Consider the following 16,306-nt stretch of genomic DNA (forward strand, 5'->3'; position numbering starts at 1 on the left):
AGAAACGGGAGAGGCCACAACAGTGAGAGGCCCGCGTACAAAAAAAAAAAAAAAAAAAAAAAAAAAAGAATATATATTCAGGTACCAGAAGGACTTCAGTTGTAAAATCAGATCTTCATCCATTGTCTTTTGGAAGTGTTTTTCCATTTGGCCTGAAAAGTTGTATTTTCTTTTTTTTAATCAAGCATTTCTGACCTTTATTATTTCTTAGAAATAAAATGACAATCTAACCTCCCTTCTGCTTTTATTTTTTTCTTCTCCTTTGTTTTAGTTGTTTGCATAATTGGCCTTAAAAGAGGTAAGAGTGAAGAGACTCGAGCCATCTCTGGAAAATACCTTTCCCCCATTCCATTGGAAGCTACCCTGTGGAGCACCAGATTTGACCATATATGTTCTGAGGACTCACTATGAACAAAGAAGTCTCCCAGGTAGGAATTGTAGCTCTGTTTTTAAAGAGCTTTGTTTCTGCAAAAGTATGGTGTGAAAATGATTACTTGTTGGCTCTTATTTTTTATGGAAATATGTCTTTGAGCTGAGAAGCTTCAAGGTTATTCTAAAATATGTGCTGACATTCCTAAATGAAAATGTTAGAAAAGTTATATATTATACTTCGTAAACCACTGTAATGCACATTGAAATTAATACTGGTTCAGATCAGTATCTTACTATGAAACCCTCAGGTCCTTACTGAATTAAAAATGGCAGCACACATTACTATATATAAAATAGATAACTAGAAAGAACCTGCTGTATTGCACAGGGAACTCTACTCGATACTCTGTAATGGCCTATATGGGAAAAGAATCTTAAAAAAAAAAAAAAAAGAATGGATATATGTATATGTATAACTGATTCACTTTGCTGTACATCTAAAACTAACACCACATTGTAAATCAACTATATTCCAATAAAAAATTTTTTTTAAATGGCAGGGGAAAAACTATACTGAACCATCCCCAGATTTGGTCTATACATTTCTTTTTTTTTTTTTTTTTTTAACATCTTCATTGGAGTATAATTGCTTTACAATGGTGTGTTAGTTTCTGCTTTATAACAAAGTGATTCAGCTATACATATATACACATATCCCCATATTTCCATTTCTATTATAATCCAGTCATTAAATCTATTTACATCTAGCGTCCATTCTGTACATTTGAGCAGTTTTACATTGTTGTTTTCTAAGAGTTTGTGAGCTAACTGAAGGAATAGAACTAGTGTATCCATTAACATGACAATGGTCATAGCAGCCTATAGTGAGAAAAATAAACATGCACCAAGCCGAGACTAGAAAGTTGAAGAGTAATCAGGAACTGGTAAACCAAGTAAGGGGAAGACTTCCAGCAGGAAGTTTTAATTGAATTATAACATATATAAATAAAAATCATAAATTTTAAGGGTATAACTCTTAATTAATTAATTTTATTTTTGGCTGCGTTGGGTCTTCGTTGCTGCGTGCGGGCTTTCTCTAGTTGCGGGGAGTGGGGACTACTCTTTGTTATGGTGCGCGTGCTTCTCATCGCGGTGGCTTCTCTTGTTGTGGAGCACCGGCTCTAGGTGTGTGGGCTTCAGTAATTGTGGCACAAGGGCTCAGTAGTTGTGGCTCTCAGACTCTAGAGTGCAGGCTCAGTAGTTGTGGCACACAGGCTTAGTTGCTCGGGGGCATGTGGGATCTTCCCGGACCAGGGCTCGAACCCGTGTCCGCTGCATTGGCAGGCAGATTCTTAACCACTGTGCCACCAGGGAAGCCCTAAGGGTGTAACCCTTGAGTTATCATGTACTGAATGTATTTGTGTAACAGGTTAAGAAGTAGAACAATATCAGTATCCCAGTAAACCCCCACTCATCTCTGACTCATTGCACACCCACCCACTTTTTTAAAAAAATAAATAAATAAATTTATTTATTTATTTTTGGCTGCGTTGGGTCTTCGTTGCTGCGCGCAGGCTTTCTCTTCTTGCAGCGAGTGGGGGCTACTCTTCGTTGCGGTGCGCGGGCTTCTCATTGCGGTGGCTTCTCTGTTGCAGAGCATGGGCTCTAGATATGCAGGCTTAAGTAGCTGTGGCACGTGGGCTCAGTAGCTGTGGCTTGCAGGCTCTAGAGCGCAGGCTTAGTAGTTGTAGCACACGGGCTTAGTTGCTCCACGGCATGTGGGATCTTCCCAGACCAGGGCTCGAACCCGTGTCCCCTGCATTGGCAGGCGGATTCTTAACCACTGCGCCACCAGGGAAGCCCACTCACCCACCCTTAAAGGAGGAGACAGTTGTCACCCTGGAGGGTGATCGCTGTCAATTTGGAGGGTGGGGTTTAGCAATCATAGAAGTTAAAGGCAATTAAATTTGGTTGGCTGACAACCAATGCCTATGTTTGGAATAAATAATGAATTTGGGAGACGGAGGCAAGACTATGAATTGGCAGAGAACTTTAAAGCAAGGACTGGTGGTGCAGCATGATTTGAGAAGATACTCATTTGATCCTACTACCTCTCTCTTTAAAACCTCATTGGTTTCCAGAACGAACATGCTCCAGATTTATGGCTTTTATTAACTGGTGATACATTGTATTTATTAACTTAAGTTTTCTGTTGTTGGAAGTCAGACTGTTGATTCTCAATAAGGAGAGAGAAGTTAATAAGCATTCTGATTATTAAGAAAAAAGTTTTACAGAGTAGGATGTATTATAATTAAGAGAAATTTTAGTCATGTAGGAGAGTCCTCTCTTTAAGAGTTTTTAGGCAGAAATGTTCATACCTCGACTTTATGAAAGAGAAAGGGAGAGAAAATAGAATAATCTAGTGATTGAACTCTGGGCTGGGTGTCTTTTTCTTTAACTCATTGTTCAGTGAGTGAGAAAGTCATGTTTTCTTCATGTCACAATGAAAGTTTTTATCTTTTATATTTCTCCTTAACATTTATTCAAACCAACTTTAAACATACCAAATAGCTGCAAGATTTGTAGATTGCGCACCTATGTGCCCATTGCCCAGTTTCACCAGTTGTAAACATTTTGTTACATTTGCTTTCTCTCTCTCTGTATGTATTTACTACTACTTCTCCTGCCCTTCCTCCTCCATCACCATTATGATGATGATGAATCACAGTTGAGAGTAAGTCATAGACATTTATGATCTTTTACTCCTAATATCTCCTACTTAACCCCAATATAATAATCAAATTCAGGAAACTTAACATTTTCATTATTATTGTCTAATATATGGTCTATATTACAATTTAATCAGTTGTCTAATCCAGAATCATACATTGCATAATTGTCACATCTCTTTGGTTCCTTTAACCTGGAATAGTTTACAGCTTTTCTTTGTCTTCCATGATGTTGACATTTTGAAAAAGTATAGGCCAGCTGTTCTGTACAGTGGCACTCATTTTGAGCTTGTCTGTCTCCATCTATGTTCCTTTCTAAAAGAAACTATGATATGGGACTTTGGAGATTCATGGTTTTGTTACTGAGAATCTTATCCGGTAGAACAAAGCCCATGAAGATTTTTTTCAGGAGAAAAGAAAGTCTGTTAAAACATGGTAGGATCCCAAAATTCCAGAAGGTAGATTCTTAAAGATGATTTGGATGTTATTGAAAGGAATTTTATGTATGTGTGCATATGTATACATATAATCTTAGAATCCAAGATTTATAAACTTTTGGACAAATTAAAGGCAGAACTTTAGATTTTGAAGGAATAGTACATTTACATTTTAAGGTGAATCACATCTTATAAGAAATAATTGGTTTTATTTGTAATGACCATAGAAGATAAGTCAGGATTAGGTATATGATTAATTTTATTTATTTCTATGTGATGTTTGGGTGAAGAATTAGAAAGATTCTCTGTTCATGTGTTTGAGAACTTTGTAAATAACCACCCAGGATTTTTAGATGTGGGTGGTATAACTTAATGTCAGCTTTTCTGAAGACTTTCCTAATGAAGAAGCATTTTAGTGTAGAGGTAAAAGCAAAATTTAGAATCTGTTGTTGACTTTTCTACTTATCAGTATTTAAGGTTAGGTTATATAGGTTAGTTATATAAGTTAAAACATAGCCAGATTCTGGAACCAAATTACCTAAGAATTGGTAATTTGATTTCTACTTGTTGGGCAGATTAAATAACCTCTCTGTGCCTTGGTTTCCTCATCTCTAAAATGGATTATAATACTACATACCTCATATCTTATGAATAAATGAATTAGTAAGGTTTATAAGTAAATGCTATGTTAGATGCTTAGAATGACACATAGTAAATCCTGTAAAAGTGTTAGTCATCATCAGCCCATAGGTTCTCTATTAGCAAGATAAAGCCATTGAACTCAGTCAGTGATTCTGTAAAGTGGAGATAATAATAATACACACTTCATAGGGCAGTTGTGAGGAATTAATGAGTTCATATATGTGAGATACATAAACACTCAATATATATTATTACATTGTCATATCCTTTAATTGAATACATATTAATGGGCCTATGTTTTTCTGTGAACCTTTTTATTATTTTGTTCCTCTCAAATTCTTTTTTTTTTTTTTTTTTTTTTTTTTTTTTTTGTGGTATGCGGGCCTCCCTCTGTTGTGGAGCACAGGCTCCGGACGCGCAGGCTCAGCGGCCATGGCTCACGGGCCCAGCCGCTCCGCGGCATGTGGGACCCTCCCAGACCGTGGCGCGAACCCGGTTCCCCTGCATCGGCAGGCGGACGTGCAACCACTGCGCCACCAGGGAAGCCCCTCAAATTCTTTTTTACTACTAACTTTATACTGTAAAAGTGGAAATAGGATAGGCATTTTGTATGTGCTAAGTAGTCTATGGTCAAAAAGTTGAGAAGCACTGTATGAGATGACAATTGTTAGGGTCCCTCTTCTGAAATTTTATAAGTCTGAGTCTCCAGTTTAAAATTTATAAGCATGATTTTCATAGTTATTATTTTATTGAGAACACTGGAAAGTGAAATTTAAGTTTCACTTGTTTAGAGTTAGTCTTTAGTTGGGTATTACACTGGAAGAGATATAGCTAGATAAATTAGTGTTTTATTCAGGAGATACTGATGCTGTTTAACCAGCTATTCACCTGGGATGCTTGGGGATTTTTTTTTCTTTTCATTTTTTCAATGGGTATCAAAGTTTTTACCAAATATAAATGAATCAAGTAAGATGACTTAGGTTTAAAGCTGGGCTTTTAAAAATGCTTCTCCTTTCTATAAATGTGGGCAATGAAAATTGTAGCTAGAGTTGTATTGTGATTTAATTTATGCCCCTTCCCCTCCTGCTGGGGAGATGATCCTGAAATTAACTGAAGGTTTAACTTGACTCGATCATTTTCTAATGCCCTCAAAATACAACTCCATTATTTTGGCAGATTATTTTGACCCATGCAGCTCTATTATTTTGGTATTACTGCCACCTTATAACTTTAGAGATCAAATTTCAATATGATTTTTTTTTCTTTCGTTGGTTTATATATGTACATTTAACTTTGTATTTTAAAGTGAGTTTCTGAAATGTTCGAGAGAAATTGAACCACTTCTGATCAGGGGTTTAATTCTTTATTTTAGATATTGGAGTAATTTTATATAGTAAATGTGGTTATTTGGTTTTGGATAATCATCTGTGGATTATCTATGTCTAATGTTGATCTTCAGTCTCGTCTGGCCCCCGCTTTAGCTGTTTTTCTGCTCATTAGTATCTGAATCTGTGAAAGAGGGTGAAGTTCGTGGAAAAAGACAGAGACTGACATTTTTGTCACTTAATTTTTGTCTCTATGACCATCATTTTCTTTTTTTAAGGCTGTTACCTTTTTGCTAGATTACTATAAACTGTTCTCCTGTGCACATGCAAGTAAATATCAAATACTTATTTTGTTGTTTATAGTTAAAGATAGCTATAGTCAGGAAGACTGATTTTAATCTTTTTTTAATACCAACATATTTTTCACATTAGAACAATGTAGAACTGATTTTTGGAAGACATGTACAGTATATCTACAATTACCCAATGTCATTTTAAAATAACTGGAATCATCTAGCTTTGTAGATTTACAAGGAAATGTTGAGGGCATTTTTGCCCAACTGTTTTAATACAATAGCTGCCATAAACATGTTTCATATGCTGACTGTTTTTCCTAAATAGGAGTGTTTTAACAAGGCAAATGCATATATGTGTATTTCTTATCTTAAAAAATTAAATTTTAAATAAAGTCAATATGAGGAATTTAAACTTTGGGGTTTAAAACTTATTTGGTTTTCTTCTTCTTCCTATATATTTGCTAATAGAAAACATAGAATACTTTTTAACCCTTTTTCCAAATTATTCTTTCCATTTAGAAAAAAGTAATGCAGAAAAAGGAAGCATTGTCTCTTGATCTGTAGAATAAACTTTTAGTAGTAAACATAAATTTATTAAATACATTGTTTCAAATATTATATACTTTTAGAAGTTAAGTTGCCAAGTCCTTGATAATGTCTTTATTATTAGTGTAATAAATTTAAAAGAGTTTGCACAGGATTTTCTTTTACAAAAAGCACTTTAAAAAATCTCATATTTTGTAGAATCAATGAAATAAGATAAAATGACATCTCTTTTTAAGAACTCATTGCTTTGAATCTGTTTCTTTGCCTTTGCTTTTTATTCCTGGCCATAACAGTTAAGATATGGGCATGTTCATGGCAGAGGCTTATGTGGCAGGGAGTCTTCTCTGGGCCAGGGATAACCATGATCTGAGTTTTGGTTCCTGCTTTGTGGGTTCAGAGAGAATTTTTGTTTCCAGATGTTTAAGGAAATCCTTGTTCAGTCATTAGCTTTAAAAGATCTGTTTTTTAACAAAAAAATTGGAGGCATACAAAGAAACAAAAAAAGTATGGCCCATACACAGGAAAAATAGCAGTCAGTAGAAACTGTCTTAAGAAGCCCAGATGTTGTACTTACTAAACAAAGAAGAAATAGTAGATAAGTTGGATTTCATCAAAATTAAGAACTCTTGTTCATCAGAAGTTACCGTAAAGAAGGTGAAAAGATAATCCACAGAATGGGAGAAAATATTTGCAAATCATATATCTGATAAGGATCTAGACATGAATATAAAGAACTCTTATGACTTACTAATAAAAAGACAACCCAGTTTAAAAATGGGCAAAGGACCTGAATAGGCATTTCTCCAGAGATATACAAATGGCCAAAAAGGACATGAAAAGATGCTCAAAGTCATTGGTAATTAGGGAAATGTAAATCAAAACCACAATGAGATACCATTTCACACCCACTAGGATGGCTGTATAATTAAAGTAAAATTAACAAAACAGAAAACACCAATTTTTGGTGAGGATGTGGAAAAATTGGAACACTTGTACATTTGATGGTGAGAATTTAAGATGGTACAGCCACTGTGGAAGACAGTTTGGCAGTTCCTCAAAAATTTAGAGTTACAATATGACCTAGTTGTTTCGTACCCAAGAGAATTGAAAACAAGTTCACACAAAAATTTGCACATAAATGTTCATAGCAGCATTGTTGTTAAATAGCTCCAGTAATGGAAAACCTAAGTGGCCATCATTTGCTGAATACCTAAACAAAATGTGGTATATCCAAACAATGGGAAATTATTTAACCATAAAAAGGGCAATAGAAATCCTAAAGTCCCCCATCCTTTCTTATCACATGAGAAAGAATTCAATTGTCACTGAAGTGAAAAGACAAAATTAAAAACTTTTTTTAGAGAACCCTAGGTGTCTGAGGACTCCAGTTTGAGAAACATCCTTTATGGCAGTTACCCAGTGCAGGAGCTCTTTATTTGTCACGATTTTTCCTGTGTGATATTATCAACTTGGGGAGGTTTAACTCTCAAGAGTGTCCCGCTCATGTCTGTGCTTCTCTGTGCTAATTGCTTCCTAGCATTTTCAAGTATATTATTAGAGTTGTTTATTAACTAATTGTTACTTATTTTTCAAATGATGCAGTCCTCAGCTAAATCTGGGAGGTGAGTGACAAATTTCTTATGTAGAAATCTATAATTCAACTGAAGTATAAAGCACTGACCTATTTCTTCAGCCTAACCTATTTGGTTTAGTCTGGTCCATTTGAACAGAGGTAGATGTGGTTTCTAGTTCCAAAAGCTGCTCTCTAGAGAGTGCATGAGATTGTGTATAACTTAGCAACTCTTTTTAAATCAAGAGCATACTTTTACTTAGAAACCTAACCTCTTTTTTTTAAAGGTGATATGTAAATTGGCTTCCTGAAACCAACATTTCTTTTCTTAATGAACCTTGTTTAAGTTCCCTTACTGCCAAATATAAAGCCATTCCACAAATAGAACAGCTGTAAAAGTTTTCACTCATCAGAGGTTTTGCATTCCACTATCTGTTTATTGTGTTTTGTAAATAGAAAGCAGGTAATACCAGAATCGTATCATCAGCAAATTGTTGGTGACTTTCTCATAGCTTCTTACTATTGGCTCTTATTTTGGTAAGCCAGATATTGAATTGCTGTTGAATTGTTGTCTGATGTCTCCTCAACCCCAGAATTTCAGATAAATTTAGCAGATGTCAGTCTCCAGCCAGTAGTCTGACTTAGCATAGTCTGGGGAATCTCATTTGAAATCCAGATTTATTTGTTGCTCAAAATTATCCAAACTGTGAGATTGTATTGCTTATGTTTACAGTTGTATACATGCAACATATTTTTGTGTCTCTGTCGTACTGTGAAATATAGTAGGAGGTTTCTCCAAAATAGATCTTTAACCTTTTCAGAATTAGAAGAGATGTTCTCAAATTTCTAGACCAAGAAGGTGGTTGTTGTTGTTTTTTTCCATTGAAAACAGGAGAACAAGGATTTCAAGAAAGCTCAATTTCTCAATTATAGAAAAGAATTCCAAAACATTATGAAAGATTCCAGAAAATATTTAATTATAAAAAATCTTAAATATTCTTTAAAAAATTTAAATGTCATATTAGTAAAATAACTTAATTTATCACCTATTTTAGCTTCTATATCTTTTAGACATTATGTTACATATTGGATATACAATAAAAAGATCTAGTAACTGTTTTTGAGTTCACAATCTAGAAGAGGAGACAAACAAGAGAATTATAATTTTATAGCATATTATCATAAGAAATATATGCCCAGCAGTATTTTGAGAGTCAATAGAATTCAGATGGGTAAATTCTTAGATAGGTATAACCTAATGTCTTAGGAGGCAGGGAAGAGTGGCAGCTAAGTAAAGCTGAGCATTAAGTAGGAGTTAGTTAACTCTTTTTCTTTTAGATTTTAGCGAACTCTGAAGTCTTACCTTTCATTTTCTTTCCTGTTCATCATTTTCTTCTCTCTTTTATTTCTACTTTTGTTGAAAAATTTAGCATTGATGCTTCTTTATTATTATGACTTTATCACATAATTTCATTTTTTGTTTGAATAAACTTTGAAATATATTTATATTTTATTTCTAAGTAAAAATAAAATTAAGTGGTTTCTTTACTTCTGTGGTATCTGGTTAATCTCATTTACGTTTCTGTGACTCTCCATAGGAGAAGAAAGTAGCAGTCTTACTCATAGTAATATATCACTTAGCTGATTTTTCTAGTTTTGTAGTTGAGAATGGATGCTAACAAAGCCATTGTCGGGTCTTTGAACATCTTTTTGGTTGTGGTGGCAAGTCCGGCATATTGACCTTTGCATTGAGGCTGTCCACCTTAAATTGTAATTATTTTCCTTGTCATATAGAGCCTTCCTCTCCCCCCGACAAGAGGTTTAATAAATGTTTTTCTATGATGACATTAATCCATAGTGCAGTTCATCTCATTTATGTATCATTAATAGAAATCTGGAACTTAAAAGCCCATCATGTTTTATACATGTTGAATTTGAGGTGACGTGGGATATCCAAATGGAAATGTCCATTTGGCAGCTGGAAACTTATTTAGATACCAAATTACTGAGATCAGAAAGATTGTGCTTATCATTCATGGAGGAAGTCTTAGAATGAAAATCAGACCTTGTCATTCCTCTGTTCTTAATCCTCCAGTGATTGGCTAATTCACTCAGAGTAAAGCTAAAGTCTTTAAAATGGTTTCAGCCAAGACCTTACATGATGCAGCCTTATCGCCTGCTCCTCACTCCCCCATTTTACCCACACTGATCTCTTTCATGTTTCTCAAAAAGTGTAGTTATGCTCCGCCCTTCAGGCTCTAATGGCCCTTCCTCTGCCAGGAGCACTCTTCTTCCGGATGTCATTCTGTCTCCCTCACCTCCTTCAAGTCTTTGCTTATGTCTCAGCTTCTCAGTGAGGCCCTTCCTAACTACTTTACTTAAAATTGCTGCCCCTCTTCTTCCACAAAACTAAGCCTCCGTTTTTGCCTTGTTTTCCTCCATAATACTTATCACCTTCTAATATACTCTATACTTTACTTCTTAATTTTGCTTCTCTCTCCCTCACAGTAGAATGAAACTCTATGAGGACAGTGATTTTTTTATAAGTTTCATGCACAGTTGTACTCCCACTACCTAGAACAGAAGCTGGCATATAGTAGGAGCTCAATAAATACTTTTGGCTGAGTTAACTTGGGCTACCCACATTGAGATCAATTTAAAGTTTCTGACTAATGTTTACCTTTGCTGGGAAGATGGGATAGTATCAAGGATTTTATTTTTAAAGTCTTTCCTTAATGTTGAAACTAAAATTAACATATATAATCTATATGTGTATATAGGGACTGTATGTATACAGTGTATAATATATATAGTCTGTTTATATATTGTTTATATAGGTTGGGCTAAACTTGATTGGACAAACATTTAATCACTCATTCACCAAATTCTATAATGGACGCACAATAGATGGGAACTGATGCAAACTTTGTATATTATGTTGAATATTATCCTGTGGGCAGTGAGGATTTAGGGAAGGGTTTTAAGCAAGAGATTGACATGATCAAACTTATGTTTTTGATAGCCTACTTTGGTGGCTCAGGGAGACCACCATAAAAACTATGATGTTTTTAATAGTTCAGCAACAGGTGAGAGGAGACTATAAGAAAGGGGTGGATTTTGGAAATATTTAGGAAGTAAAAATGGACACATCTTACTGTTTGCTTGCATGTGGGTTATGAGAGAAGAGGCTAGAATGACTCCAGTGTACCAACTGAGAGAAAAAAAATTGCGTGAGGAGGAGATGTTAAGTTCATTTGGAAAGATGAATTTGAAGTGCCTATGTGACCTCTGCATACAGTTATCTGGCAAGGAGTGGGGTTATGGGTCTGAGACCCAGGAGATCTGGGCGAGATGGAGATTCAGGGTAATTGGTTTAGAGATTTTTTTTTTTTAAACCATGTTGAGTGAGTGATATCACCCCAGAATAATGTATAGTATGAGGGGAAAGGAGGCGTAGGACATTAGAATCATGAGGAAATCTAATCCCAAAGAACTGGGCAAAAAGTACTGAGAATAAGGAAAGTAGAAAACCACACTAATTCTACTAATCTCTCAGGCTGTGGCTTAAACACCACTTCTTCAGAGAAGCCTCAGTTGATCGCCCAATTAAAATTAGGTCTCCTCTATTGTTTTTCTCTATGAACCCTATTCTTTTCCTTTATGATTTTATCACTATAAGAAAATTACATATTAATTTTGTGTTTTATTTGTTTATGTCTCCCACTCCACGAGGGCAGGAACCTCTATTTTGTGGTCCGCAATTTGCTCAGCTCCTAGCACAGTGCCTGAGACATGATAGATGCTTGATTTATTAGTTAAGTAAATGAAGGAAGCATAGGATCACAGAAGTCAATGGATGACAATATTTCCAGAAGGAAACAGTTTCAGATGCTGCTCCAAGCAGTCCAATAAAATAATAGTAATAAGTTAGCATTTATTGAGCATTAATGAGTGAAGGAATGAAGTGTCCATTGTATTTATTGATGAGGAAGTACGGGATGAGTTATCCACTGAGTGAACACTACTCCCCTCATGGAGCTCTTAGTCTAAAGGGGAGATAATAACAATAACCAACATTTTCTAGGAACCTACAGTGCACTCTTTTTTTTTTTTTTTTTTTTTTTTTTTGCGTTACGAGGGCCTCTCACTGTTGTGGCCTCTCCCATTGCGGAGCACAGGCTCCGGATGCACAGGCTCAGCGGCCATGGCTCACGGGCGCAGCCGCTCCACGGCACTACAGTGCACTCTTTACATGCACTGTTCATTCAGTCCTCACAACAAATCTAAAGGTAGGTAAGTATAGTTATTATCCTTATGTTACAGATGAAGAAATAGGAGATTTAAAGAGATTAAGCACTTTGCCCAGGAACAGGCAGGTGATGATTAAGCAGGGCCTTTCTGACCCTAATGCCCTGCTTTTAACCACCATGCTGCAGTAGGGGAATCAAGCTGATTCCTTATCAGGGAAGTGATATCTTGAAAATGCCATTTGAGCAGGAATGGTTTTGCTGCTGTTTATAGGACACATTAGAAGTGAGAGTGACTGGAATTGAGAAACAAGATAGAAGGATCTTTCAGGAATCTAGAATGAGGTTTTGTTTCCAAATAAGGATCATAACTGTATCTGAGAATGAAGAAGGAGGGGACACTGTAAGATCTCCTGTTAATGAAGAATTGACAGGACGTGGATACCGATACAAAATGAGGAGTAAAAGAGAAGAGTAAAAATTAATTACAAGATTGCGATCCTAGGAGTTGGAAATTTTCATGACTTGCACGTCTAATATGGAGAAATTAGAAATGTGCCTTTTTGGTTACATGGAATAATAAAGTCATGATTAGAGTTCTAGGTGTTATTTTTATATTGAAAAGGGGATATGACAATCTTTGGTACTGAGAAAGAGCTGGAGACAGAGGAAGTTTTAGGACTAGAGAAAAAGGATTTTTTTTTTTTTTTTTTTTTTGCGGCACGCGGGCCTCTCACTGTTGTGGCCTCTCCCGTTGCGGGGCACAGGCTCCGGCCTCACTAGCTCCTCAACATTGAGCTTTGCTAAGTGGCCTGGCTGAGTGCTTTTGGTACTGTGGTTATCTCAATTATTTTTATTTTTATTTTATTTTAATTAATTTATTCATTTTTTTTCCGGTATGCGGGCCTCTCACTGTTGTGGCCTCTCCCATTGCGGAGCGCAGGCTCCGGCCTCACAGGCTCAGCGGCCATGGCTCACAGGCCCAGCCGCTCCGCGGCATGTGGGATCTTCCCGGACCGGGGCACGAACCCGTGTCCCCTGCATCAGCAGGCGGACTCTCAACCACTGCGCCACCAGGGTAGCCCAGAGAAAAAGGATTTATTCCAACATATTAATTAAAGTCATGTGAGAAATTCTTATGTATCTCAACTTTACAAGCATGGATGCTAACATGCAGCACTGTATTTATTTAATAATTTTAGAATTTAAGGAAAAGTTAAAGGTTTTTCCCATTTAACAAGAATTTCCTCTCCTTTTACAAGGATAGATGGAATGGAAGAGAATGAGAGGTGTGTTGTTTGACATCAGTAAAATCTAAGTGGTAGTGATGAGTATAAGGCCAGAGATAAGATTCCGAGTTTCGTTAGAGATTCTGTAGAGAATAGTGGTTTATAGGGACAGATCAGAAGGGATCTTTAAGTGCAGTCACTGACTGGCACAACATGTAAGAAAGAGACCTGGCTGGCATGCTAGGGGAAATGACTTTGTGTTCTCTGGCATCTATAACAAGATCCTAACGTAGACTAAACATTTGATCTTTGTCGCCTGACTGCATAAGCAAAAGGTCAGGAGTATGGAATTCAAAGTTGGTAAGTACAATTCAAAATCCAAATCTAGTTCATCGCTTTAATTTTAATCATATATGTATTATTTCTTTTCCTATCCATATAAAATCCCAATCCTTATGAGTAAAAGTTGTTTTAAGTCCTTTTCAAAATAATCTAAAATAAATAAATATAAAAAAGAATCTGACTCTGTTACACAGTTTTTACATTTACATATGAAGTGGTTTTTTCTCTTTAAAAAAATGTCATTGTCTATTTAATTATTCTAATATTTTCATCCTAATTGATCTCTATGATTTTATGAAGGATGACTAGTTTTATCTTACAGGTATAGAAAAGAAAGCGTAGAAACACTAAATAGCTGATGACTCCTGTGCTTTTATATAAATGTGGATGCTTTTATGATGGCTGTAATTATTCATTGAGAAACCACAGTGTTTAGATATATTATAACACAAGGGAGCTTCCTATTCCCATAGAGTTGGAAAGTTCATTAGGGTAGATTTCTTATTGTTTTCCTTCCTTTTTAGGTGTGAAGTTTTTCAACATGAGTGGCCTTGGGGACAGTTCATCTGACCCTGCTAACCCAGACTCACATAAGAGAAAAGGATCGCCATGTGACACACTGGCATCAAGGTAGGAAACACTCTTTTTCTTAGTCTGTTTCTGGCAGAGCTGCTTTATCATTTTCACTGTCACTTTAGAGCTTTTGCTTCATCTACTCCAAGTTTACCAGCCTTCTCTGAGTCCCTCATACTTACCATGTTCTCTTCCCTCCCCAGGGCCTTTACACATGCTGCTCCCTCATCCAGCTTGCTCCCTCTAGATTTCCTGTAGTCAACACCTATGCATTCTCCGAATACCAGTTTAGTCATTACTTTCTTTCTTTTTTTTAAAAATTTATTTATTTAATTTATTTATTTTTGGCTGCATTGGGTCTTTATTGCCGCATGCAGGCTCTCTCTAGTTGCAGTGAGCGGGGGCTACTCTTTTTTGCGGTGCGCAGGCTTCTCATTGTGGTGGCTTGCCTTGTTGCGGAGCATGGGCTCTAGGCACGCAGGCTTCAGTAGTTGTAGCACGTGGGCTCAGTAGTTGTGGCTTGCGGGCTCTAGGGCTCAGGCTCAGTAGTTGAGGCTCACGGGCTTAGTTGCTCCGTGGCATGTGGGATCTTCCCAGACCAGGGCTTGAGCCCGTGTCCCCTGCATTGGCAGGGGATTCTTAACCAGTATGCCACCAGGGAAGCCCTAGTCATTACTTGCTTAAAGGGAGCCTTCTCTTCCTTCCATTAACTATTAGGTCAAATCTCCCCCATTTGTATCTATTTCACATGTATTTTTATAGCTATAATCCGTAATTTCAGGTTTTTATTAGTTTGTGTGCTTATTTCATGAGTTCCCTGGCTTCTCTACTACAGGCTAAGCTGCCATTTGGTAAGAACTTTGTCCTTACTCACCATTTTATCCCTAGTTCCTAGCACAATGTGCAACTTATATATAGTAAGGACACAGAAAATATTTGTCAAATGAATAAATGAATGCATTGTACATCTTTAACTGCTATTTCAGTATATTATGGTATTAGTGGAACAAAGAAAAAAATTGTTAATATCAGGACTTTAAAGAATGAATATTTGTGGAATTAAATATTTGTGTGTTAATAAGGAATGTGGTCATCAAATAGGCAAAACAGAATTATTGCTAAGGAGACTCTAATAAATGCCACATAGAGAAGGAACCTCAATCAGATCAAAACAGCAGCTTTCCTACCTGAGAGAAGAGTGGGGATTTTATTCCAGTCACCTTCAAGGATCTGGAGCAAGGTTTCTCACCCTCCACACTGTTGACATTGTGGGCAAGATAATTCTGTGCTGTGGAAAGCTATCCTGTATATTGTAGGATGTTTGGCAGGATCCCTGACTTCTACCTACTAGATGCCAAATAGCATCTTTATATCAGTTATGATAACCAAAATGTCCTACCAGTGTGATAACCAAAAATGTCTCCAAACATTGTCAAATATCCCTGGGGACAGGGAAAGCAATATGGCCCCCAGTTGATAATCATTAATGTAGAGCATAAAGCGGCAGAAGACTCTTCTGTCATTGGATTACATGCTTTTTCTCATCGGGGGACAAAGAAAGAAATTTTACAGGAGAGTGCCAGGGCTTCAGTTTGGGGAAAGAAAAGTGACTACTTCTCTTAATCAGTTCAGAGAACTGTTACTGAGCGATGATAACCTAAGTACTCATAATCATAGGTAAGTGTTCAGAAGCTAGGAGGAATGCTGATATCAAGATGCAATTCAGTTTGTGTTGTCAGAGTTAATGTTCTTGTCTATTTCTATATATGTCAGTCCTTCTTAATTTAAGAATAAATAGATAAAACTATTGTATTTTACTTTAAATTTTTATTTGGGGAAAATTTTTTAACCTATAAAAGAATAGAGGGGCTTCCCTGGTGGCGCAGTGGTTGCGCGTCCGCCTGCCGATGCAGGGGAACCGGGTTCGCGCCCCGGCATGGGAGGATCCCACATGCTGCGGAGCGGCTGGGCCCGTGAGCCATGGCCGCTGAGCCTGCG

General features: G+C 36.6%; 1 protein-coding gene across 1 annotated transcript in view; it reads left to right on the top strand.

Moving 5' to 3' along the window:
• The window catches only part of NCOA1 (nuclear receptor coactivator 1), a 269,372-nt gene that overhangs the window by 149,522 nt on the left and 103,544 nt on the right, over window positions 1-16,306 (top strand). The window contains exons 3-4 of the mRNA XM_024118606.3: window positions 272-428; window positions 14,260-14,365. Of these exons, the coding sequence (XP_023974374.1) occupies window positions 14,277-14,365 (89 nt within the window). The 5' untranslated portion in view covers window positions 272-428; window positions 14,260-14,276. The remainder of the gene's footprint in view (window positions 1-271; window positions 429-14,259; window positions 14,366-16,306) is intronic.

The sequence above is a fragment of the Physeter macrocephalus genome, chromosome 12 (assembly GCF_002837175.3).
Source record: "Physeter macrocephalus isolate SW-GA chromosome 12, ASM283717v5, whole genome shotgun sequence".
NCBI classification, from domain to species: Eukaryota; Metazoa; Chordata; class Mammalia; order Artiodactyla; family Physeteridae; genus Physeter; species Physeter macrocephalus.